Here is a 24,185-nt window from a genome sequence, read left to right as displayed (position 1 = left end):
GGTCGGTGGATCCTATCCACTTAAGCCGCGTCCAAAGTTGCAATATATAAGCCTTCTGAATACCACCAGAATGAAGTTGCTAATTACAAACTTCAGCTTCTTTGTTTCTATAAATAATTCAATATAACAACTCATCCATCAGCTAATCTTCAAACACTTCTCACTTCTTCTTTTTTCCTTCTCTTCTTTTCTTTCTCTTACTACAGAAGCAGCTATGTCATTGGGTGAAGAAGCTGACATCCGATTCCACCAGGACACCAAAACCATCTTCTCCAACGCCAATGCCCAGAGCCGCTGCTCAGTTCGCATGCGTGCCTCTATCGAACAAGTGCCTGCAGAAAAGAAAGAACCTTCTCTCGCCATCAAAATCACCTTGAACGAGCGGTCCCAGCGATTCACGGCCACCTCCCATGGATACATATACAAAATCGAGGATTCAAAGGCTTCTAAGAATATGCAGATTTTCGAAGACAAGCTTCATCGACACTGCCAACGTAATAAATCCACCATACGTTTCCAAACTATTATGTTGTACTTCAATGTTCATCCAATGGCCCGTAAATTATCTGCAGAGATCTTGGCCATTGGTGCTAGCGGTATGGCAGAGCGGGCCATGAAAGCTTGTAAGGAGCTACATGTGGGCGCGGAGATTAATATAGTAACATCGTCGTTGGTGCAAGATGATGGAGATGCGGATTCAATGGCTACGATTTTGACAGGGTCCCCGGTGGTTCCTGTATCAAGATCTTCTATTGAAGCATTGGAAGGGATGGACTGGAATCTAATGATAGTAAGTGTGTAATATGTCAAGTTGAATTCTTGGGATGGGTTGGGATATTACGTATGCCCTGCTCCCATATTTTTCATGACCAATGTATAATCCGATGGTTGGAGGAAAGACACGTATGCCCAGTCTGTCGATTTGAGATGCCGGTAAAGCACATGCAAGAAAGCTGATTTATTAGTATTCTTATTTTTTCTATAATCAGTATTCTCAATTTTTTACTGATATGTATGATATTCTATTTGATTTTAGCTTGTTTAGCTTCTTCTTCTTCTTCTTCTTCTTTTTTATTTTCTTTTAAAATTCAACTTTTTTATTCACCTGTTTAGGCCCACCTTATTATCCAATCATCATGTGGGCCATACTATAAAAAATAAATGAGAACCACCAAAAAAAAACTTTAAAATTTAAATAGTGGCCCACATGATCTGATTGGCGAACCATCTGCACAAGTTCTACTATATATCGTACACCCAGATCCATAGCTCAACTGGCGGACTGAGTGGAGATACCTCGTTTCAACACTTGAGGTCTTGGTGTCGATCCCTAGCGGGGTGGCTAACATGGAGTGTGTGTACTAACATGGGTGTGTACTAACAAGCTAACCTAAAAAATTAAAAACTAAAAAGTTCTATATATCTTTATATGTTTGAGAATCAAAAGCTATGTTGGGCTTTTGCCAGCCAACGGCTGGATATAAACCTAAAATTAGGAAACACACACTGTTGAAACCTTCCCCTGACTTACCATGACGTATAAATGCCATCAAACCGTTCATGAGAACATTAGCCTGATCTAGAACGTCTGTGGCTCCAACAAGGTTTCAATAGGAGCTCTTGTTCCCTACTATTATCTTTGCCATTCCTCACTTGTGTTTTGGATCTGCCTTATTTCAGACTCATCTCCTAATTAACATAGACGAAAGATATGATGGTAGTCACACATAGCACAGGTAATTTGTGTCCATTGGGCTTCGGGCTGTATATTAAGCCCGTGGGCATGACCTATATTTAAGGCCGGGCTTGGGATGGATATAAGAGCCAGATAGCCCAGACGGAACCTGGCACGGCCTAGCCTGTTTAAATTTTCAAGAAGGGCATTTTCATCGATATCTTGCACAATCGAGCATGGCCTGCAGGACTTGGGCACAGGCCATGCATGACAGTCACCGGCCAGGCTCGGAAGCGGATTGGCTGGTGTACCAGGTACGTGTCGTGCGAAGACGAGCGCTGACGCTCCGCGAGGTCCGAGTTGTAGGAACGGTTTAAAGGAGATCAAAGTTACATGGCCCCACAATGATGTATTTATTATATCCACACCGTTCATCCATTTTTCGAGGTCATTTTAAAGTATCAAAAAATCAATCATATCTAAAGATAAACTGGACCACAACACAAATAGCAGCCGAGATAATGATTTTCACTGTTAAAACTTTCGTAGGGCCCACCATAACGTTTAATTTCGATTCAATTTGTTCATAATGTCGCAAAGACCTGGATGAAGAGGGAAAAAAAATTTCATATTGATCGAAAACTTCTGTGAACCCCAAAAGGGTTTCAATGGCAGAAGTTAAATCCCCCACTGCTTTTTTCAGTGTGGTTCACTTGATTGTTAGATCTGTTTTATTTTTAGTCTCAAGCCTTATGACGAGCTCGCAAAATGTATGGACGGTTTGGATATAACACATACCTCATGATGGGACTCACATAACTTGCTGACGTAAATACATCAGCTATATGGCTGGCGTGTGGTACACCAGCCAATCCGCTTCCGCCAGGCCATCATGGGGCTGGAGTTTACTTTGAAAGCCGGGCTTGTATGGACCTCATCCCCACACAACCCGGCGGTTGAAAGCTCTAATTATTGCTAAATGTGCTGATAGGTCGCACTTGTATGAGATCTTTCTTTTAAAAGAGCACTAGCTGTGTTCTTATCTCAATCATGAGAAAATGGGTCATCGATCTGGTGGTTATCAGCTTTCAGGTGCACTCTTTTATTTTAAGGGCATCGAGTCATCAAATTAGTGGCCCCCACTAATTGCAACAGTCCAGATCTATTTACACAAGGGTAGTGAAGTTGATAAAGCTCACACACGTTTATTGATGCTCTGACCCATGAATCAGATTGATCCATGGGTCAGGTGGGTCCTGATTACACTTAATTAATGGGTTTGATGAAGGACAGACCATGGTCTTCCCCCTCCCAAATGTAAGGTTGTCATCACATTCACATGTATAGTTTCATCTGATGTGGACCACTTAGGGGCCACCGTGATGTATTGGTTTTATCTACACCGTCCATCCATTTTGCCATATCATTTCAGGTTATTAATGTAAATATGAGGCAGATCTAAGGTTCAACTGGACCACACACAGATACAGCCTTGATGATGAGGCCCATGTTGAAAACTTGCTAGGGCCACCGACATGTTTATTTCCCATCCAACCTATCCGCAAGGTCAAGTAGACCTGGATGAACGTAACATAAAAATACCAAATTAATTCACTTTTCAATACCCAAGTATTGAAAGTCCTCGGGTGTTACCATAAATTTAGTCTACCATATATATGAGTACGATACCAATTTAACTATTCTCACCTTGCATCTATCCTCAAACCTGAATCTGACCACTTGGAATGACCTTCATCCATAAATCAAGTCATCCGACCGTTAATCATGTGGTCGGATACATATACCTTCCCTTGACTAAATCAATGAATAACTCTTTAACCATAATGATTTAGATGCAAGTTATTTTGTAAGAATTGTTTAGAAATAGACGTATAACCAAGTAGAACTGTTAGATTTCACAAAACTCTTAGATTAACAATAATTACAAAAATGCCATCAGCCTATACCTTGAATTCAAATTCACATGGTTCTCATGATCCGTTTCATGTGAAGTTTTATACCAGGTCTAATTATTATAAATTAACTGTATACATCAAATTTCAGCCCTTAGATCACATTAAATTAGCTACTTGATCTCTACATCCGTCCGTACACTTATCAGATTAAGATTCTGATCCGTTCATCTTGTTCACACCATATGAATATACTTAACCTATCATTAGAATTACAATATGAGAAACCTACATGTGTGAGAAAGTCACTCGATCCTAACGATAGTCATGTTCTATCCCGAATTACTCTAAAAACATACTCTTTGACCATTCGTATACGAATTTGACCGTACATCCACCTACATATATGGTTAGGGTGCTAACCACCAAGTCCCCTATTTTTTAGCTAGTCATCTGACCATCCATCATATTTGGATCCGCCAAACGGGCCACATGAATGTCGCAGTGAACCGACCATCATAAAGATCTTAGGACATAGGTCGAAACTACCCGGTAACTCGTCAATCAAAGGTGTACAAATACTGTTTCTAATTTCGGAGAGTGTTAGCCAATAAAAGAGCATCTCGGCCATCCTTGACAGATCGGGCCCCAAATTTAATCGGTTGAGAGATCTTAAGAAATGAGGATGATTGGTAAAGTTTCACTTCTTTTGGATAGCACAGTAGGGAGGAACGGATGACAGGAGATACAGCAAGGGGAAGGGTAAATTTGTAAATACCAATTGCATGGCAACCACGTACAAAGAAGGATGGGATTAAACGGTGAATGATACCTCATGCATCAAAGGATCGTGTGGCCCACCGGGAAAGCGGATCTGACTCAAACTTGGGGCTGTGGGCCACAACGACATGTAAAGAGTGGTGAATGGCATGGATTCTTTGAAAGATCATCACAAGTGGACCCCAGCTAATCAAACAAGATTGGCATTTTTCCACACAAGCTAGCTGTAACAACAGCTATTAAACCGAACGGAATGATGGGTTTCACCCCACTTCCCTACCCCCCGTGTGGGTCACCTGATCAATGGATTCTCACCATATTTTGGCCCCTGTCCTAAAACAACCCTACAAAACTAATGAACGGATTAGATCTATGGGAATGCCATTAAAGTGGACCCCACTCAATGCTACAATAAGTCATAACTCTCCAAGCTAGAATCCTTCCGAAATAAGTACGTATTCAAATTCAAAACGAACTGCCTCTGTTTCTTCCTCCTAAAACAATCACGTTCCAACTAGGATTAGCATCAATAGATCTCACCACTCCATATGGGATGATCCCTACCCTCAGTGGACCCTCCTAACTCAAGGACCAATTTGAAAAAGAAACTCTCTCGCACACTGCAACAATGCCTGTGAAAACCGTCAGTGTAACGATTTGTAGTTTAGATTTGGGGTGTACCCCATTAGCATGGGCCACTTGAGTTTTGATCTTGCACCACCCATAGTCAGATGGCCTAAATAGGACCCATAAAACATGACAGACGGTATGGATCTCACTAATCATCATTGAAGGCCCCACACATTGGTGGTGCGTGTACACATAATGTGTACACTCCCGAGGATCACCAAAATTAAGGCTAGCCTAGATTTCACGCGAAGGAAATCCTTTCTTCCTTCCGCATTCACGGACGACCGTCCACTGGGACGAGTTGTGGCCCACCACGATCGTCCCTAAGGATGATCTGAACCATCCATTCAGTTAGTTACGTGACAAAACCCAAAAGCTCAAAAATTGAAAGACTCTATACAACTCGTGGTGTGTGCACCAGCCACACAAGGACAGCCGTTTTCCATTGAAACCGGTAGTGGCAATTGTTCTGTGTAAGTTCAGCCAATCATCCAGTTGCGTGAAGGATACGCACGGGTCCTCATGTTTACAAAAGACCTCCCGTCCCACTAGTATAAGCCACGACAGAAAGAAAAGAAGAAACGTGGGAGAAAGAGAAAGCTGAAAGATTCAGGTAAAACCCCAGATCTGAACTCCAATTCCCACCATTATTAGAATTTAGCCGTTCTCCCGTTTAGTTGGATTCAAATTCTCCTGTTTTGATCGATATTTTAGTTCATCTCATGCAGTTTTCTGTTTTAAAATTTCGATTCCAGTTCCAGTGCGGATCTCTTGAAACCGGTTGCATTTCGGCCACATTAAAAGGTCTGGCTCTCACTTCCTGATTTTAATATATAAATATCTATCTTTTCATCCATTGCTATAAAACCCCTCTCTTATTAGTATTATTGCCAAATAAATCCTAATCTTGCACGCCGGTTGGCCGAAGTTTTTCATCCCACTTGATTTGAGGAGCCCACATGATCTCTGGTTTGATCACTATACATATATTCCATGTGGAGTGTGGTCAATGTTACCTGGATCTTACCTGTATCAATGTTTGACCCGGCTATGTAATCTAAATCTTAGGTTGAGACCTTAACCCTAAATAGTGTGTAAGCTTGAACCTAACCGTATAAATTTATAACTCATGATAGGGTTTGATTCTAAGGAAACACGCACTCCCTAGCAACACTGGTAGGCGATTCAAAGTATAAGGTGATGATTTTTCCCCTTAAGCTTTCCATTTCCAAATTGGTTTAAGTTATAGTCTTTATCAAATGTTAAAATTGTTAATTCATAGCATGCGATCTCTTATATGATTTATATATGATTTACGATTGATAATTGTGAAACATGATTGCATGCGATAGTTGCTACATGATAGCTCTCATTTTAATTTATAGTTCACATCATGACCTGTTTTGATTATTATGCTTAACATATGCCTGTCATGCTATAGCAGTATATTCTCATATGAATTGTTGTAAGTCATTATGAACCTATATTCACTACACTTATTAGTGGGTAAACCCTCTAGTGTATGTGAACCCATACTTAGGATGTAACATGATGGAGTGTGGAATCGAATGAACCCTCGATTGGAGGTTATGTAGGACATGAGATTCCCTACTCAATTAATTTGATTGACCACTGATCGATGGGTTTCATTAAGCATCCTAAGGTGGGAGAAATCTCATGAGCCGGGGATGGTGGTAATGGGACACTATGCCCGAACTGTCGGCCTACGCTGGGTGACGAGCCCCCGTAGTGACCATTGAGTTACTTAAAATGGTTGATTGTAATTGGAATAATAACAGGCTGGCTGATCATGCATCCATAGCATATTGGCGATGACAGGTGGCTAATTCTGGATGTTGTAGCATGTTCCCTTAGGAGCATTAAGGGATTACTTTGCTAGCTCCCAGACCACCGACTATCGACCTATTTGTCCGACTGGAAGAGCATTTCCAGGTCGATGGTTGCATGGGTGACGAGCCCAAGTCCGACTGAATGAACATCCCCAGGTTGATGTGCATGGGTGATGAGCCCAAGTCTGACTGGATGAACTTCCCCAGGTCGATGTGCATTCACGCATCCATTCATTTAAATAAGACTGCATTTTAGTTGTTTTAAATGCTTGTTGTTCTTAACTATGCTTAGCTAAGGCGGCGGTGTGTAATCTTAAAGAGAATTCACACTGAGCTGGCCACTCATCCATCGAATATATAACCGTATAGGTAGCACGGGTGGCTTAAGTGATACTCAGATTCAGATAGAGCTGTATAATAGTCAAGGATGCGTAATTGTACCTACCAAGGAAGCTATGCGATCTTACGGCTTTCGTTTATATGTTTTTATATATTCCTCATGTATGTAAATCTTGTAATATTAACGTGGAGGCATTGGTTTGTATAAGTCATTATGGGCAAACTCTTGTATACTCTAAATGTAAATGAAAATATTCCTTTATGCTGACTTGTCCATTCTACGCTTATCTGTTAACTCTGATAAAAGAAAAAGATTATATATGGAATTTGGCTCCTTTTAAGTTAACACTCGGGTTCTTGGGAAATGGGTCATATACTCGGGTCCTGAAAACACGGGGCATTACATGGACGTGGCCCCACCTGAGCCTTGGATCAGTCTTATATATGTTTGGGCTTGTATCCTAAAATTATATGGCAAAGGGATAGACGGTGTGGATAAAACCCATAGACCATGTCTCTTGAGAGCTCCACCGTGGGAGCTTACGGTACTGGTCGTTGTGGTGGGCTTCACAATGATGCATGTGTTTTATCCATGCCGTCCATTTTTCCATCTCATTTTGTATTATTAAACCAAAACTGAAGTAGATCAAAATCTCAGGTGGACCACACCATAGGAAAAAGTGGTGATTGAACGGTCACCATTAAAACCTTCTTTAAGCCCACTCAAGTTTTGGATAAGCTGTATCAGCCACCATCGACCTTGCTGGTGTGGGTACATGTCATGCCACCACAATGATGTATTTATTATATCCAATTGTTCATCCGTTTGATGAGATCATTTTAAAGCATGCCCAAAAATGAGTCACATCCACAACTTAAATGGCCCACACTACAAATAGAAGTAGGGACAATGATTCTCACCCTTCGACGCAAGGGAGGATGTGAGGTTGAGCACCGTCTTCCTCAAGAGGATAACTATTCTGAATCCACGGAACTTCTCTGGACTCCTCATAGAGACTTCTCGAATCCACAAGGAAAGAAAACAGAACATACAAATAAATTCTAATAAATTCTAAATTGATTAATCAATTATTAAAAACGAGTTCACAACCCTTTAAATAAGGGTACCAAGCAATGGAAAAGAAATTAGAATCAAACTATAACTCAAACTCCTAGAATCCGCGACTTACTAAAAATAGGAAACTTACTAATTATGTTTTCGGCCAAAAATAGTAAGTGTCCTATTTGGCTTCACCAAACCGTTCTCCTAATTATTCTAAGCTCTTTTCACGTTGGGCGCAACTCCTAAAGCCCGACGGATGAAGAGTTATAATCAAAATAAAGCTTACTACTTATAGTAAAAATGAAATTAAAATAGGAAAACGATTATCGATCAAGGAGTTTTTCGCAATTCTGGCCTATCCCGCGTAGCAAGGTTGGTTGGCTAAAGTAGCTCATTCTACCCCAAAATCATATATTTTACGTCAAATAACTCATTTCAGATTGTGAGGTACGCCCGATCTAAGGTCCGATGGTCTGGATCACTTCTGTCGTCGACCGGGCCTTTTCTGATCCATCTTGGCCATGAAACTATCCGCGACCCGCTCTACATCACCCTTAAAACATTTGCAGGACCCACCGGAATATTTATTTTCCATCCAGTCTACTCATAAGGTCACATAGACCTAAATGAAGAGATAAAACAAATATTATATTGATCCAAGAGTTCTTAGCCCCAAACGGGTTTAAATGGTAGACTCTCTATCCCACTGTTTTTTGCAGTGTGGTCCACTTGATCTTTGGATCTATCTTTGTTTTCTTTATGAAGCCTTGCGACGAGCTCGCCAAATGGATGGACGGTTTGGATATAACACATATCTCAGGAACTTTTTAATGGCGGGTGTTCAATCACCACTGTCTCCCAGTAGTGTAGGCGACCTGAGATTTGGATCTACCTCAGTTTTGGGCTCATGCCCTAAACTAGTAATCCAAAATGGATGAAGGACATGGATAAAATACAAACATAATAGCCAGCCCACAGAGCTTTTGCAGCACCGACTAGTAACCAGTTATCGGTAATGGAGGGGTTACTACCGAATCCGAATCCTACGGCTACTCTTCTCTACCCCGCTGGTATATGCAGTTGGATCGCGAGTTTCTTGTAACACCAATGTATTTCCTGCGGAACAAAGCTCCGTGGGGCCCACCTGGATGCCTGTGTAAAATCCATTCCGTCCATCAATTTCGGTGGGACATGTTAGGATGAGACTAAAAAACTATACTTATCAAATACCCAAATTAATTGGCCATACTACAAGAAAAAGTTGTAATTGACGACCACTGTTGGAACTTAGTGGGGCCCACAAAATTTTCTGATCAGGCTGATACTTGTGTTTTCCCTTCATCATGATCAGAACTACTTAATGAACAGTTTAGATGGCATCTAAACATCACCGAACCCAGGAAATTAAGTTTAATTGGTAGGCGTTTCCCTCTCTACTATTTCCCGTGTTGTGGTACATTTTGGTATTGGGTCAGCCTCAGTTTTGGGCTGTCATCAGAGAATGAACTAGATAAACCTATGGACGGGGTGGGGATTTAACGCGGACAACGTGGTGGGATCCACGGTATTCTGTTGCAGAAACTCTATGGGATAGGAAACTCCCGTTAACGGGACGCGGATTTCCTGCGAAAGGCTTTTGCAGGAAGTTCCTGCACTGGGAACCTAGGTGGGACCCACGGTGATGTTTTTAAACATCCACCCCATCCATCCATCCATTTTTGAGCTCATTGTAGGACTTGAGGCCAAAAGTGATCAGGATCAAAGATTCAAGTGGGCTGCACTTAAGGAAAAGGTGGGTAGGGAAATTTCTACGGCTGAAACTTCCCTGGGGTTGACAGTGATGTTTACATACCATTCATATGATGAGCTGAAAACACAAATATTATCCTAGTTCAAAACTTATATGGCCCCACAAGTATTTTTAACTTTGGAAGTTCAATCCTCACATTTTCAGCCCACTTGAGCATTGGATCCGGCTAGTTTTTGCTTATAAATTTTAAAATGAGCTCACAAAACAGATAAGCAGTGTGGATTTCTCACAAACATCATGGTGGGCCCACCTACGCTCCCAGACCAAGAATTTCCCACCAAAAGCCTTTAGCAGAAATCCATGTAGCGTTGTATTTACGTCAGCAAGTTACGTGGGTCTCATCATAAGGTATGTGTTATATCCAAACCGTTCATCCATTTGGAGAGCTCATCATAAGGCTTGAGACTAAAAATAATACAGATATAACTATCAAGTGGACCACACTGAAAAAAAAAAAAGCAGTGGGGGATTGAATGTCTACCATTGAAACCCTTTTTGGGGTCGCAGAAGTTTTGGATCAATATGAAATTTGTTTTTCCCCTTAATTCAGGTCTTTGTAACCTTATGGACAGATTGGATGGAAAATAAATGTTATGGTAGGCCCTACAAATTTTTTAACGGTTAAAAATCATTATCTCCACTGCTATTTGTGGTGTGGTCCAGATAATCTTTGGATATGTTTCATTTTTTGGATAGTGCTCTAAACTGATCTCTTAAAATAGATGAATGGTGTAGATATAATAAATACATCACTGTGGGCCCATGTAACTTTGATCTCTTTTGAACCGTTCGTATTGAGGGTCCACCATGATGTTTTAATTATCCACACCGTCCATCCATTTTACATATTTGTTTTTTCAATTCAACAGATTGGATGGAAAATAAAAAACACGGTGGACCCTAAGAAGGTTTCAACGGTGGGCAACCTTAGCACCGCTGCTTCCTGTGGTGTGGTCCAATTGAGTGTTGGATCTATCTTATTTTTTATTCGGTACCCTAAAATGATATGGAAAAATGGATGGACGGTTTGGATAAAATGAAAACATAACGGTGGACCTCGGTGGCCCTCAAAGCCTCCGCCAGTCCCGAGCTCGGAACAGACGGGGAAGTACCTTATTGGCGCCAGTTGCGGCCCCGTGGCCGGTGGTCGGTACTTTGTGGGCCCCACCATGATGTATATGTTTCATCCATTCCGTTCATCCATTTTTAGAGATCATTTTATAACTTGATCCCAAAAATGAGGGGGATATAAATCTCAGGTGGACCATACCACAGGAAAACAATAGTGATTGGATATCCATCATTAAAATCCTCCTAAGGCCCACTGTAATGTTTATTTGACATCCAATCTGTTGATTAGATCATGCAAACCCAGATGAAGGGGAAAAAAAAGATCAGATTGATCCAAAACTTTTATGGCCCCCAAAAAGTTTTTAATGGTCAACATTTATTCAACACTTTTTCTAGTAATGTAATCCACTTGAGATTGGGATATAACTCATTTTGGGTCTCATGGCATAAAATGATCTAGAAAAATATATGTATGGCATGGATGAAACGTATACATCATGATGGGGCCCACAGAGCACCGCCCACCAGCCATTGGCCGGTGGCAGGGGCAGTAGCCAATCTGTTGCGGGGGGACGCGGATTCCTGAGAAAGCCTTTGCTGGAAGTTCCTGCGCTGAAAACCTACGTGGGGCGAACCGTTGTTTTCGTGAGAAATCCACCCCGTCCATCCATTTTTTGAGATCATTTTATGACACTGGCTAGAATTGAGCCGGATCTAAGACTCAAGTGGGCCGAAAACGTGAGTATTGAACGTCCATAGTTGAAATATTCGTGGGCCACGAAAGTTTTAAATCAGGATAATATTTGTGTTTTCAGTTCATCTCAATAGGAATGATGCTACGAACGGTATGGATGCAATTTAAACATCACTGTAGTGTAGCCCACTTGAGTCTTGGATCCTTAGCATTTTTGGTCTCGAGTCCTCAAAAGTTCAAAAAACGCATGGACGGATTAGATTTCTCAAAAATATCACGTTGAGCCTCAACTAGGGTTTCAGTGCAGGAGCTTCCAGCGAAAGGCTTTCGCAGGAAATCAGCGTCCTTGCGGGGGTGCATTGGCTGAATTATAAACGCGTGTGGACTTAGAAACAACGTGTATGGATAAAGAAGAGAAGCCTTCTTTCCTAACCCTATTTACTCTCTCTCTTGAATGTCCAACTTCTCTTTCCTGTCTTTCTCTCGACTCATGAATTCAGGTGAATACACAACAGCAACCATGTCCGTCGACACATCGTCCGACGATGAGTTCAACTTCCCTTTCCCCGTTGATGAATCCTACATGTCAATGTATGGAAATATCACGTGTTTTTATTGGCCAAGTATCCATGAAAAATCAGTTGAAATACCATCTGAAGCCCAAGTACCCACCCTATCGATGGAAATTCACAAGAAAGAACGTTCTAGGTGGGTAGACGTATGGGCGAATCATGTCGAGACAGAAGTTTGTAGGGAGGTGGAGACGTTCTCTTACGAGCTCCGCTATTTCTTGCAAGTTGAGATGTGTAAAAGCCGTCTTACTGAGATGGTTTCATACATGAACATTCATCTAGACTGTCTTGAATCAGTGGCCTTGAAGATTACTGACATTGCGAACAAAGCCCATGAAGTTGGAAAGAAGATGGTACATGTTGTTACTGAGTTTAAGGTTTTGAATGTGTTTCAAGAAGAAGATGAAGAGGATGAAGAGGATGAAGAAGAAACACTAGCGCATGTCTTAAGAGAATCAGTTGATTTGGCTGATCAGAGGACGGCAGGAGCGGTCCCAGCATCAAGATTTTCAGTGGAAGCTTTGAAGAGGATGACATTCAACAAAGGAGATAACAAGGAAATCAAGTGTACAATTTGTCTGAATGAGTTCTCTACAGGGATGGAGGTCATACGGATGCCGTGCTCACATATTTTTGATGTTGAATGCATAATTCAATGGTTGGAGATTAACCATGTTTGTCCGCTTTGCCGGTTCGAGATGCCTCAACAGTCAGAAGAAATTTGAAATTTTTATTTATTCTTTCTTTAAAAAAATAAAATAAAATTCATTTTTACTTTTAGAATAATAGGCAAATATGAAATCCCTATCTGTAGCAAACAAAGGAACCAAATTGAAAATAAATGTATAAAATTCATACCAAAATTTTCTGTAGCTTGGATTGTAATTTCGGGACATGGTTTACAACAGTTATAGGGTCTGTTAGGGCAGGGGATCCAAATCACTCATGTAGATTGCTTGAGCATGTTTTCTTTGTAGTTTGGATTGTAATTTTGGGACATGGTTTACAACAGTGATAGGGTCTGTTAGGGCAGGTAATCCAGACCACTTATGTAGATTGCTTGCTCATGCTCAGACCGATCCGTTGATCATGGGATTGTGTACCAACTGCAGTCATTCAATTCCCATTGTCTCCTGTGGGGTGGTCCACTTGAACTTTGGATATACTTGAATTTTGGTCTCAAACCTAAAATGATCTGGAAAAATAGATGGGACGTGGATAAAACACATACATCATGGTGGACACCACAAAGTTTTCACACCATGTAAAGGGTGGTGAGTGCCTCACTACGAAACCAGTGAACAATCAGTGAACTTAACGCTAGTTCACTGTTTGTGCTATGTGTTTGTTTGGAAAATAGGTCAAGGTGCAACCCACCTGAATCATGAATAGCGTAGACTTTTGGACCCTATGCCTAACGCGGGATACTGCATCTAATGTCCGGAGTGAATTTTACATACACATTGCGGTAGGGCCCACTTGAATGGGTTGGCAAACCTAACCGTAAATAAGCTTAAAAAATAAATCCTCCAAGGATACCATATATATATATATATATATATATATATATATATATAGAGAGAGAGAGAGAGAGAGAGAGAGAGAGAGAGAGAGAGAGAGAGAGAGAGAGAGGGGCATGCTCACCTACGCACCTATGCACGTGCGCACCTTTGCGCACGTGTCATGGGTGTCGAATCTGAACGGTCCATAAGATGCGGAATCCATGAAACCATAGGTTGTGAATTTTCACCCTGATCTAAATTCTGGTGGGCTATATCAAAGAGAAATTCAAATCAAGGGAAGAAACTGTTTACATTTTTCATTGCCGACCGAAGTTTTTGTTGAAAGTAAAAATTGATACCAAGGGTTTCATGAGGTTCTGATTCATGTGGACCGTTTAGATTTTCGAGACTCATCAGATATGATGAGTTCTCAAAAAAGTTGGTATATAGTTCGTATGAACTGGTTCGCAGGTGAGCTCCCGCGGTACGAGAAATTTGCGACTGTACGACCCATTTATGGCCCATTTACGAGAGCAAGCCCACCTTATTTTACCTAACAAAAATGGAAGCGGAAGCATACTGAGTAAACTCTGTGGGGTCCATCGTGATTTATATATTTTATCGACTCATTTCATTCATTTTATCAGATAATCTAAGGGCCTGAGCCCAAAAATAAAATATATCCAAATTTCAAATGGACCACACTACGGGAAATAGTGTGAATTGAATGAATGTCTACCGTGGAAAAATTCTTGAGGGCCACAAAAGTTCTAGATCAAGGTTACCTTTCGTCCATGCTTTTTTTAATCTTATGAACAGGTTGGATGACAAAGAAACATCACTAGGGGGTTCCCACTATTTCCTGTGGTACAATCGACATCAGCTTTGGATATTCTTCAATTTTGGTCTTAACCCCTTAAATGAGCTGGGAAAATGGATGGACAGCGTGGATAAATCACATACATTCATGGTGGGCCCAACAGAGTTTACTCAGAATGATAAGAGCATACCGAGTAACTAAGTAGCAATCCAATTTCTATTAAAATACCCCACCAGCTCTCTCTCTCCTCTCTCTCTCTCTCACGCATTTTCTGTAAAAGCATTGTGCTGGAAACCTAGGTGGGGCCTCCATGGTTTTTTTGAGAAATCCACCCTGTCCATCCATTTTTCCATATCATTTTAGGACAAGAGGCCAAAAAGGAGATGGATCCAACACTCAAGTGAGCTGAAAACGTGAGGATTGAACGTCCACAGTTGAAATCTTCGTGGGGCCATAGAAGTTTTAAATCAAGATAATATTTGGGTTTTCAGTTCATCTCAGTAGGAATGATGCTATGAACAGTATAGATGCAATTGAAGCATCACTTTCGACTCAGGGAGGTTTCAACAGTAGGAATTTCCTTACCCACATTTTCCTTTAGTATGGCCCACTTGAGTCTTGGATCTCGCTCATTTTTTGCCTTATGTCCTAAAACGATCTCCAAAAATGGATGGACAGGGTGGATTTCTCACAAACACTACGGTTGGCCCTGAACAAACACAGTGCAGCCCTCCACGGGGCTCACATTGATATATCCACACCGTCCATCTACTTTTCAAGCTTATTTCAAGGCATAATTTCATAAATTAAGCAGACCCAACTCTCAAGTCGACCGCACCCTAAGAAACAATATTGATTGGGCATCCACCATTAAAGTTAAATATCAGCTTGATCCGAAGCTTTTGTTGCTTGCAAGATGTTTTTAATGGTGGGCGTTGAATCCCTACTGTTTCCTGTGGTGTGGTCCACTTGGAATTTGGATTTGCTTCATTTTTAAACTCATCACCTAAAATGAGCAGTAATAACGAATGGACAACATGGATATATATATATATAGGGAAAAGGTACTATGTGATCGACCTCACGATAAGCTCCCGTGAGGTCGAGCTGTGTGGGCCCTACCGTGATGCGTGTCAACCATCAACACCGTGCATTTGATGGGTCCCCTCTAAATTATGGGATATCCCAAAAATCAGCTGTATACGGAACTCAGGTGGGCCATACCATCTAAAATCATGTGAAGACATCGTTAAAACATATAAAAGCACTTGGTGGGGCCCACTTGAGTTTTGAATGCTGCTGAAACTTGGTATGAACCCTCATCCAAGTGGGACACACATAATGGATGGGCTGGATTTGCAAACCACATCTCGGTGGGCCCAAAAAATGATTATGAATGTTTTAATGGTGCACGACCCCTCCCCACTTCTGTATGTGGTGTGGCCCACACAAGTCACGGATTGACTTGATTTTTGAGACCTAGGCCCACGATGGAATGTTGCATCTGACTAAGGGGTAGATGTTCGAAATGCATCACGGTGGAGCCCACACAGCTCCACCTCATGGGACAGACTCGTGAGGTTGAGCGCATAGTGCCTTTTCCCATATATATATATATATATATATATATATATATATAAAATAAATCCATCAAGATGACCCCCAGTCTTAGAAAAGCTTTAACTATGGACACATTATCCCTACTGTTTCCTGTGGTGTGGTTCACTTGATTTATCTTTGATATGCTTTAATTTTGAATTGTCCTAAAATGAGCTAGTAAAACAGATAGACGGTGTGGATTTTAAAGATCTAACCACCTGAATTAAAACCAAAGGGCAGTTGAGGATTTCTGGGTGCCACATCATAGAGAAGCTCCTCAAAGCATGGGAACAGAGGCTGACATCAGACACGGATTAGACACCAACGGTCCTAGAGGTTGAGTAGTAGCTAGACCTAATCCTGAAGTAACTTCACCAAGTTCCATGGTACCACCATGATGTATGTGTTGTATCCACATTAGCCATCCATCTGGAGAGATCATTTTAGGGCATTAGACAAAGAATGAGTAAGATCCAAATCTGTAGGGACCCTACCATAGAAAATAGTGGGAAGAGTGATGCCCACCGTTGAAACCTTCCTAAGGTCCACTATGGTGTTTATCTGAGATCCAACCTTTTCATAAGTTAAGAAATACATGAAAGAAGGGAAAAAATTTTCAGCTTGATCAAAAATTTTTGTGGCCCTTAGAAAATTTTAATGGTTAGCGTCACTCTATCCACTGTTTTCTATGGTGGGTCCATTCGAGCTTTGGATCTGACTCATTTTTTGTCTCATGCCTTAAATTGATATCTCCAAGTGAATAGATAGTATGGATATAACACATACATCATGGTGGGTCCCATGGAACTTGGTGACGTAACTTCTTTTTTTTGGGTTAGCTTGTTAGTACACCCATTGTCAGATCACACTTCACTATTAGCCACCCCACTAGGGAATCGATGCCAAGACCTCAGTGTTGAAACGAGGTATCTTTCACTCAGTCTGCCACTTGAGCTATGGATCTGGGTGTCTTGGTGACGTAACCTATCCATAGCTGATCCGCGTCCAGCTAGTGTTGGAGTCCATTAGGCCTTTTAATATGGAAGTGGATGGACGCGATTAGATACTGACAGGTTGAGTAGGGAGTCGGCTACTGAAGTGACGTCACCAAGTTCTGTGGGCCCCACTATGATGTATGTATTGTATCCACACCGTTCATCCATTTTGAGATATCATTTTAAGGCATGAGCCAAAGAATGAGGTAGATAAAAAGTTGTAGTGGACCCCACCACAGAAAACAGTGGGGAGAGTGATTCCCATCATTGAAACTATCTTAAGGCCCACCATAATGTTTATTTGAAATCCACCACAGAAAATAATGGGAAGAGTGATTCCCACCATTGAAACTATCCTGAGGCCCACCATAATGTTTATTTGAAATCCAACCTGTTCAAAAGTTAAAAAAGACGTGAAATAAGAGAAAACACAAATATCAGGTTGACATAAAACTTTTGTGGCCTTTAGAAGTTTTTTAATGGTGGGTGTCACTGTCCACAGTGTTTTCTGTGCTGGGGACCACTGGAGCTTTGGATTTAACTCATTCTTTGGATATTGCCCTAAAATGATCTCTCCAAATGGGTGGGAAGGTGTGGATACAAAACATATATTATGGTAGGGCCCACGAAATATAGTGACGTCACTTCACCTGTAATTAGCTAATTTGCACCCGAAGTGGATAGTGGATAGAAATGATGTGACATGAACTTCTATCACTGAGACATTCTCGGGGTGATTAGGGTTACACTATGTTCCACTACGTGAAAAAGGGAAAAATAAGATAAATTTTGAGACGGTTGTGAACCGTCTCTAAAATCCCTTGGTTTAAAGATAGCTATGAATCGTCTCTAAAATTTCAGACGGCTCTTAACCATCTATAATATTAACCAAAATTGTCTTATAAATGGTGAACGTCCACAAATCATTTAAGACAATCAAAATCCGTCGGTAACTGTGGAGAAAAGACCGTTATCGACCGTCTAGAATAAAAGACGGTCCTTAGCTGTCTTATAGGCAGTCATCTGAGACCGTCAGAGACCGTCTACATTAGAGACGGTCCTTAGCCATCTTATAGTGGTCATCTGAGATGTTTAGAGATCGTCTGCATTAGAGACGGTCCTTAGCCATCTTATAGTGGTCGTCTGAGATGGTCAAAGATCATTTGCATATGAGACGGTCTTTGGCTATCTTATAGTGGTCATTTGAGATTGTCAAAGACCAACTGAATTAGAGACGGTCATTAGCTGTCTTATAGGCCTAAAACTGCCTTACCCTTCCACTACCCTAACTACCTCATGCAAGGTAGAGCATGCATTAACGTGGGGTTACTATGGGGGCCACCTTGATGTATGTATTACGTATCCAAGCCTTCCATTTAGTTTCCCACTCTACATTCTTTTAATTTTATTAAAAAACGAGATTTTAGGAAATGAAGTTCGAAAAAAAAAACAAGATACTGATAAATAATTGACATTTTGAAAAAGAAAATTGAGAAGTTAAAAAAAATTATAAATTTGCAAAAAAAAAAAAAATAGTAGAGAAGCTTAGAAAAACAATTAACAAAGTTTGAGAAAAATTAAGATTTTGAAAAAAAAAAAACACCGTGATTTAATAAAAATCTAGATTTTGAAAATAAAAATAAAAATTAAGAACTTTAAATAAAGTTGATAATTTGTAAAAATAATTAGATTTCCTAAAAAAAAAAAAATGATATTTTGAAATAGAAAATTGAAGATATTAAAAAATTTGTGAAAATTTTGACTACTTTGAAATAAAAATCTTTTGAAAAAGAAATTAAGATTTTGTATTTTGAAATTTTATTTTATTTTTTTCGAAAAGTTCAATAACAAAAGTGAAAATTTGATGATGTATTGTATATCCATGCCGTCCATATGTTTCTTCAATCCATTTTTGGGCGGGGTATAAAAAAAAAGTGTAGATTTAAATCTTAAGTGAACCACACCACCGAAAAGAGTGGTAATATAGTGCTTTGCCATTAAAAATTGTAAAGAGCTCGTCATAAGGTTTTAATAGTGTTTATTTGCATTCTAACTTGTTGATAATGTAAAGAAGAGTTGGATGAAGGGAAACTACAAAAATCAAATTAATCCAAAACTTTTGTGGCCTTCAAAAGGTTGCTAATGGTGGACATTCAATCACTATTATTTCTCATCGTGTGGTCCACATGATATTTAGATCTGGCTCATTTTTAGATTAATCACTAAAATGATATTAAGAAATGAATGGACGGCGTGGATAAAACACATACATCATGGTAGGGCCCATAGAGCACCAACCATTGGCTAAACATGAATGAGTTATACTGTCCCAAATGGAATTGCGTGCCGAGTTACCTTGGTAACCTTTTATCCTACCAAGTAAAGTCACTTGGGCCCACCGAGAAATGTATTTGGTTCTTCTGCACCGTCCATCCATTTCTTCCCTTACTTTTAGGGTTCAAAATTGAAGCATATGGGAATTTAAAGTGGACCATGTCAGAGGAAATAGTGGGAATAATGATTTCCACCATTGAAACCTTCCTAGGTGCCACAGCTACGTTTATTTATCATCCAGCCTGTTCATAAGATCACAGAGACATGGATGAAGAGAAAACATAAATATCAGCTTGATCTAAAACTTCCGTGGACTCCAAGAAATTTTCAATGGTAGAGGCTCAATTCACACCGTTTCTTGTCGTGTGGTCCAATTGAGATTCGGATATGCTTCATTTTTGGCTTGCAAACTTAAAATTATTTTTTAAAATGGATGGACGGAGTGGATGAAATACATAAATAATGGTGGGCCCCAGAGTTTACGCAGTACGCTAAGCGCACTTAGTACGCAATCCGCTTCGTCTCACCGCTCTCTGTCTCTCTCTCGAAACCGTTTTCCTTGGAAGCCCTTGAAACCCTTTTTACCTCAAACCCCTCAAAACCCCGGTCCACTCCTGTACACGGTGGGGAGGAAATGGGCTGTATAGAAAAGTTCACGTCCAGCTCCTGTACACGATCATGTAATCGTCCTTTTGTTCTCCCAATTCCCTGCTTCCACTCCAAAACCCCTCCCTCAGTACCTCTCTCACTCTGGGATGTGAGTTTCTATCGATTGGAAGTAAATGGCGCTGAAGGGAAAGGAAATAGCGGGGAAATCTTCACAGGGAAGAGGAAATCCGCTTCCAAATCCTCCGATGCTGCAGAAAAATCCGGTTCTCGAAGAAAGAAAAGGCCCAAAGTTATGAAGTTCATCGATGATGAGGCCGTTGACGCTGACTCCGACGGTGAAGATGACGGTGATAGCAAAGATGAAGAAGACCAAGGTAAAAAATGCCCTATTTCCGTTCTCCCCACATTTCCCTACTTTACACAATCGCCACTGCTTTTCCTTGCTTTCTTTCGCAGAGCAGGTGTTCGATCTCCGTTCCATTTCACATGTTTATAAGTAGATTGAACGGGAATGAAGATGAAATGTGTGGAATTGGATGCAGTGCATCCTATGCGCATGTCTATGCTGATGCATTGATGCAGACACATACATATCCCACAGTATTTAAATGCACATGCACAGGCATACCATGTATGCTTACATTCCAAAGAAGTTGTCCATGACAACAGGGATTGCTGTCGATCACCGTCGTAAGAATCAATCATTGGAAGGGCTTCAAGCCAATGTTCAAAGATTGAAAGAATATAAGGCCAAGCTGGTTATTTTCCCAAGGCGACCTGGCAAATTCAAGAATGGAGATTCTAGTGCAGTGGAGCTGGCCTCAGCTACCCAGGTCCAGGGTCCATACATGCCCATCACTCTTGAGAAGCCAACAGTTGAGTTTGTTAAGGTGACCGAGGCAATGAAGTCATTCAACACATATCAGAAGCTTTGCTTGGAACGGATGAATGAGCGTCACATGGGAGTAAGGTTGAAGAAGGCTGCTGAAGCCGAGAAGGAAGAGAAGAAATAGAAGAGACATAGGTACGTCACTTTTAAAAGTATCCAGAGAGAAATGATGCTATTCTTCTGCTTTCCAGTTTGCAGGGGGATGTTGGTTTTCAAATGTCTGCAAGTACTTATTTTAGCTTGTTTGAGAAAGTTTTGCCATTTTAGCTTTTGTTGGGCGCCTAGCACATACATTGGAGGAAAAATGTAGGCCTGTCTGAGCTTTTGCTTTTTAAAAAAAAATAATTTAAAATTTTAAAAAAAAATGTATGCTTACATTCCCGCATACCCATTTATGTGGACATATGTATGTACATGCCATACACAGTGTATGTAGGGCTGTCAACAGGTTGGGTTCGGGTCTGTTTCTGAGAACCTGGACCTGGAACTGATTGGGTTCAACTATCCTTTGGTACCCATTGGGTCTTTGGACCTTGGTTTCCAGTGGTTCTGGTTCAGGTTCATGTTAAACAAGGGCATTTACATGATTGTGCCACTTGAATGGATTGATTAGATCACACACATGTTTACCACATAACGGCCTCACTACAAATTGAAAAGCAAGGCGCTACTGGATTGTCATGAACTGTGGACTGGCGAGCAGTTCTCGGGAACAAAGATTGCAAGGACTCTTCACCAACCCAAATGTCGTCCCAAAAACTAATATTCTCCCCATTCCCGAGGGCAAACCCCATTCCGTCAACAAAATTTGACTTCATAGAAATAATCCCTTTCCAAATTGCCAAGGCTCTAGACATGGAGGATTCTCTAATACACCATGCCTCACACTGAAACTTTTCCCTTTTTCATTGTTTGGCGTGGAATCCATGTTTTCAGACATGCCTTAGTTCTTAGAGAAGTTCTAAACTAGAAATCAATCTCTTTTTCATTTGTGGTTTGTTGTTTTAGGTGAGATGGATGGCGAGGAACACAGTGAAATTGAATCTGCAGTAGAGTTGTTTTGGTGAAGCCTCTCACTGCTGAACTTCTGTTGGAAGCGATCCAGACAACCAGTTCTAACTGAAAAATGTGCCTAAACAGTGGTATGGGCATGGATTTCAATGAGACATTTGCTTTGATTTCTCTTTCTTTCTCATTACTATGTTCATATAGATATGTTTTTGGAGATTTATGCAAACTTGAATTATCTTCAATTAAGAAAGAGTAGTTCTTGTAACTGGGGGTGTTGGGATGGCAAAAACTGCTACAGCTGCTCACAGGGGTGGTTATCAGGAATCAACTCTGCATATGCACCGTTTGTTTGGTGGGCCCCACCATGTGTTGTGTGCAAAAATCAGAACAGTCCTGTCATCAGCTGGGGGAACATGTATGTTAAGGGTGTGGACTGTTGGACATTTTTTTTTCCTCAACCATCTTATACATGAACTCAGCCAAGGACATGTCCAGCTTGATTTTTGGGCCATGCATATGCGCAAGCAGCACCAGATCAATTGCCCTGCATCAAACATATGCCACACTAGCACATGTACAAGAAAAACGAATTGGATCAAATGAACGACAGATCTGGCTGATTTTTTTGCCATAATGCATATGCAGAAGCACCACCAGATCAACAGTCCGGAGATCATAAAGAGTAGTATCCAGATGGCTTCCTGCACTTTTCTCCAATAACATAGTTGGTGATGAAACTGTCTTGATTATGTTGATATGGTGGGCCACAATGTGGATGATGAGACAAACTGTTTGACTATCCAATTGTTGTGAGTTTTACTTTGTTGAGTGTAGACCACTGCTACTGACTCTTCCTTTGGCAGGCCACTACTTGTGTGAGGGTTCCTGAAGTCCAATCCTATTCTCTCTGGGATATGGCTAGGAGTATATATATCCATCTTCTCCTACATGTATTGGCCATCTGATTACTGGATCACACTGACTTCTGGGCCTGGGCAACAGTTGCATCATCATCTCATTTTTTATTTTTATTTTTATTTTTTTTTGTGATTTATTATTTATTTATTTATGTTATATAGATATGTTATATGTATACAAACATGCTACAAGGGTTTAATTGTGTTTATTTCATTTGTATCATGCAGAAGGCTTCCTCCTACAATTGTTCAGTCACCTGACATAAATGCACCGTAGTTCTGGAAATGAGAAGGTATTCCATTCATATGAGTTTTTAGACCATTTCCACCTTTTTGTCTGGAGAATTCCACACTTGGATGCTCAAACTACATTTTGTTGTTGTTCAATTTATATAGTCCTACATAGTGACATTGATAATTAGTGGAACAACTAGCTACTGTGCTGGTGAGTTTTTGTTCTGGAGAAGATAAGTTCAATTTATATAGTCCTACTTGGTGACATTGATCATTCATGTTAATTGCACTTCTCTTGTTTCGGGATGGAAAAATCAGTACCTTGGAAGACAAGCAGGTGAGCTGTGGCCTGGACTCTGTACTTTGTATAAAATGATAGGATGAAACCAAAATCTTATTTGGTGCTTTATCTACAATGTGATACTCATTCAAATTTGTTGTACTGCTCAAGTTGTTTATATTCTCAAACTTAATTCTCAGAAGTGATCCTTGCTTTCAAAATTTGTCAGATTTGAAGGACGTATTCTATGAGGAAAAGTTGGGTAATTTTGAATTTGTGAAGGAAATAACTGTAAGTTTTTTTAAAAAAATAAAAAAATAAAAAAAATAACCTTCGTTTGTATGATCCTTTTTTTTTTTTTTTGGAACTCTTATTTTTTCTATTTTGTAGGTGGAAGCTGATGAAGCACGTTTGAATCTATAGTCCGTGCATGTGCCCATAAGTCTTAAATCTCTGTTTCCTTTAATTACTTTTTTTTTGTCCTTGTGCCAAACAGTTCACCGTTCGGATGCATAAGCCAATCAAATTATCATTGTGAGGAGGTAGCCCTCAAATTGCAGTTGGGTTTCTTTCTAATCTGACTTTAAGGTAACAAGTT

The 24,185-nt window shown here is 40.5% G+C and overlaps 3 protein-coding genes and 1 long non-coding RNA gene across 4 annotated transcripts; all 4 read left to right on the top strand.

Annotated features, from left to right (window-relative positions):
• Positions 1–12,345: 12,345 nt before the first annotated feature.
• On the top strand, positions 12,346–13,122 carry LOC131234637 (uncharacterized). The gene has a single exon (XM_058231562.1). It carries the CDS (start codon positions 12,346–12,348, stop codon positions 13,120–13,122), a length of 777 nt encoding a protein of 258 aa, XP_058087545.1.
• A 7,097-nt stretch (positions 13,123–20,219) lies between these two features.
• On the top strand, positions 20,220–20,840 carry LOC131235315 (uncharacterized). Its single transcript, XM_058232458.1, has 2 exons — positions 20,220–20,630; positions 20,713–20,840. Exons 1-2 carry the CDS (start codon positions 20,282–20,284, stop codon positions 20,754–20,756), a joined length of 393 nt encoding a protein of 130 aa, XP_058088441.1. The 5' UTR covers positions 20,220–20,281; the 3' UTR covers positions 20,757–20,840.
• Positions 20,841–20,870: 30 nt separating this feature from the next.
• Positions 20,871–21,416, top strand: LOC131235314 (large ribosomal subunit protein eL13z-like). Its single transcript, XM_058232457.1, has one exon. The coding sequence runs from the start codon at positions 20,871–20,873 to the stop codon at positions 21,267–21,269; it is 399 nt and encodes a 132-aa protein (XP_058088440.1). The 3' UTR covers positions 21,270–21,416.
• A 640-nt stretch (positions 21,417–22,056) lies between these two features.
• On the top strand, positions 22,057–23,877 carry LOC131235076 (uncharacterized). The gene is made up of 3 exons (XR_009165922.1): positions 22,057–22,287; positions 22,802–22,884; positions 23,302–23,877. It is a non-coding gene; the product is annotated as an uncharacterized LOC131235076 (long non-coding RNA).
• Positions 23,878–24,185: the final 308 nt, after the last annotated feature.

Source organism: Magnolia sinica, chromosome 19 (assembly GCF_029962835.1).
Source record: "Magnolia sinica isolate HGM2019 chromosome 19, MsV1, whole genome shotgun sequence".
Lineage (NCBI taxonomy): Eukaryota > Viridiplantae > Streptophyta > Magnoliopsida > Magnoliales > Magnoliaceae > Magnolia > Magnolia sinica.
Note: the sequence above shows the minus strand (reverse complement) of the source record. Positions and strands in the feature narration are given on the sequence as shown.

Excerpts from the sequence above, each read along its gene's own strand:
- LOC131235315 (XM_058232458.1), top strand. The coding sequence starts at position 20,282 with ATGGGCTGTATAGAAAAGTTCACGTCCAGCTCCTGTACACGATCATGT. Across the intron at positions 20,631-20,712 it reads CAAAGATGAAGAAGACCAAG|AGCAGGTGTTCGATCTCCGT; the intron begins GTAAAAAATGCC and ends TTTCTTTCGCAG.
- LOC131234637 (XM_058231562.1), top strand. The coding sequence starts at position 12,346 with ATGTCCGTCGACACATCGTCCGACGATGAGTTCAACTTCCCTTTCCCC.
- LOC131235314 (XM_058232457.1), top strand. The coding sequence starts at position 20,871 with ATGCACAGGCATACCATGTATGCTTACATTCCAAAGAAGTTGTCCATG.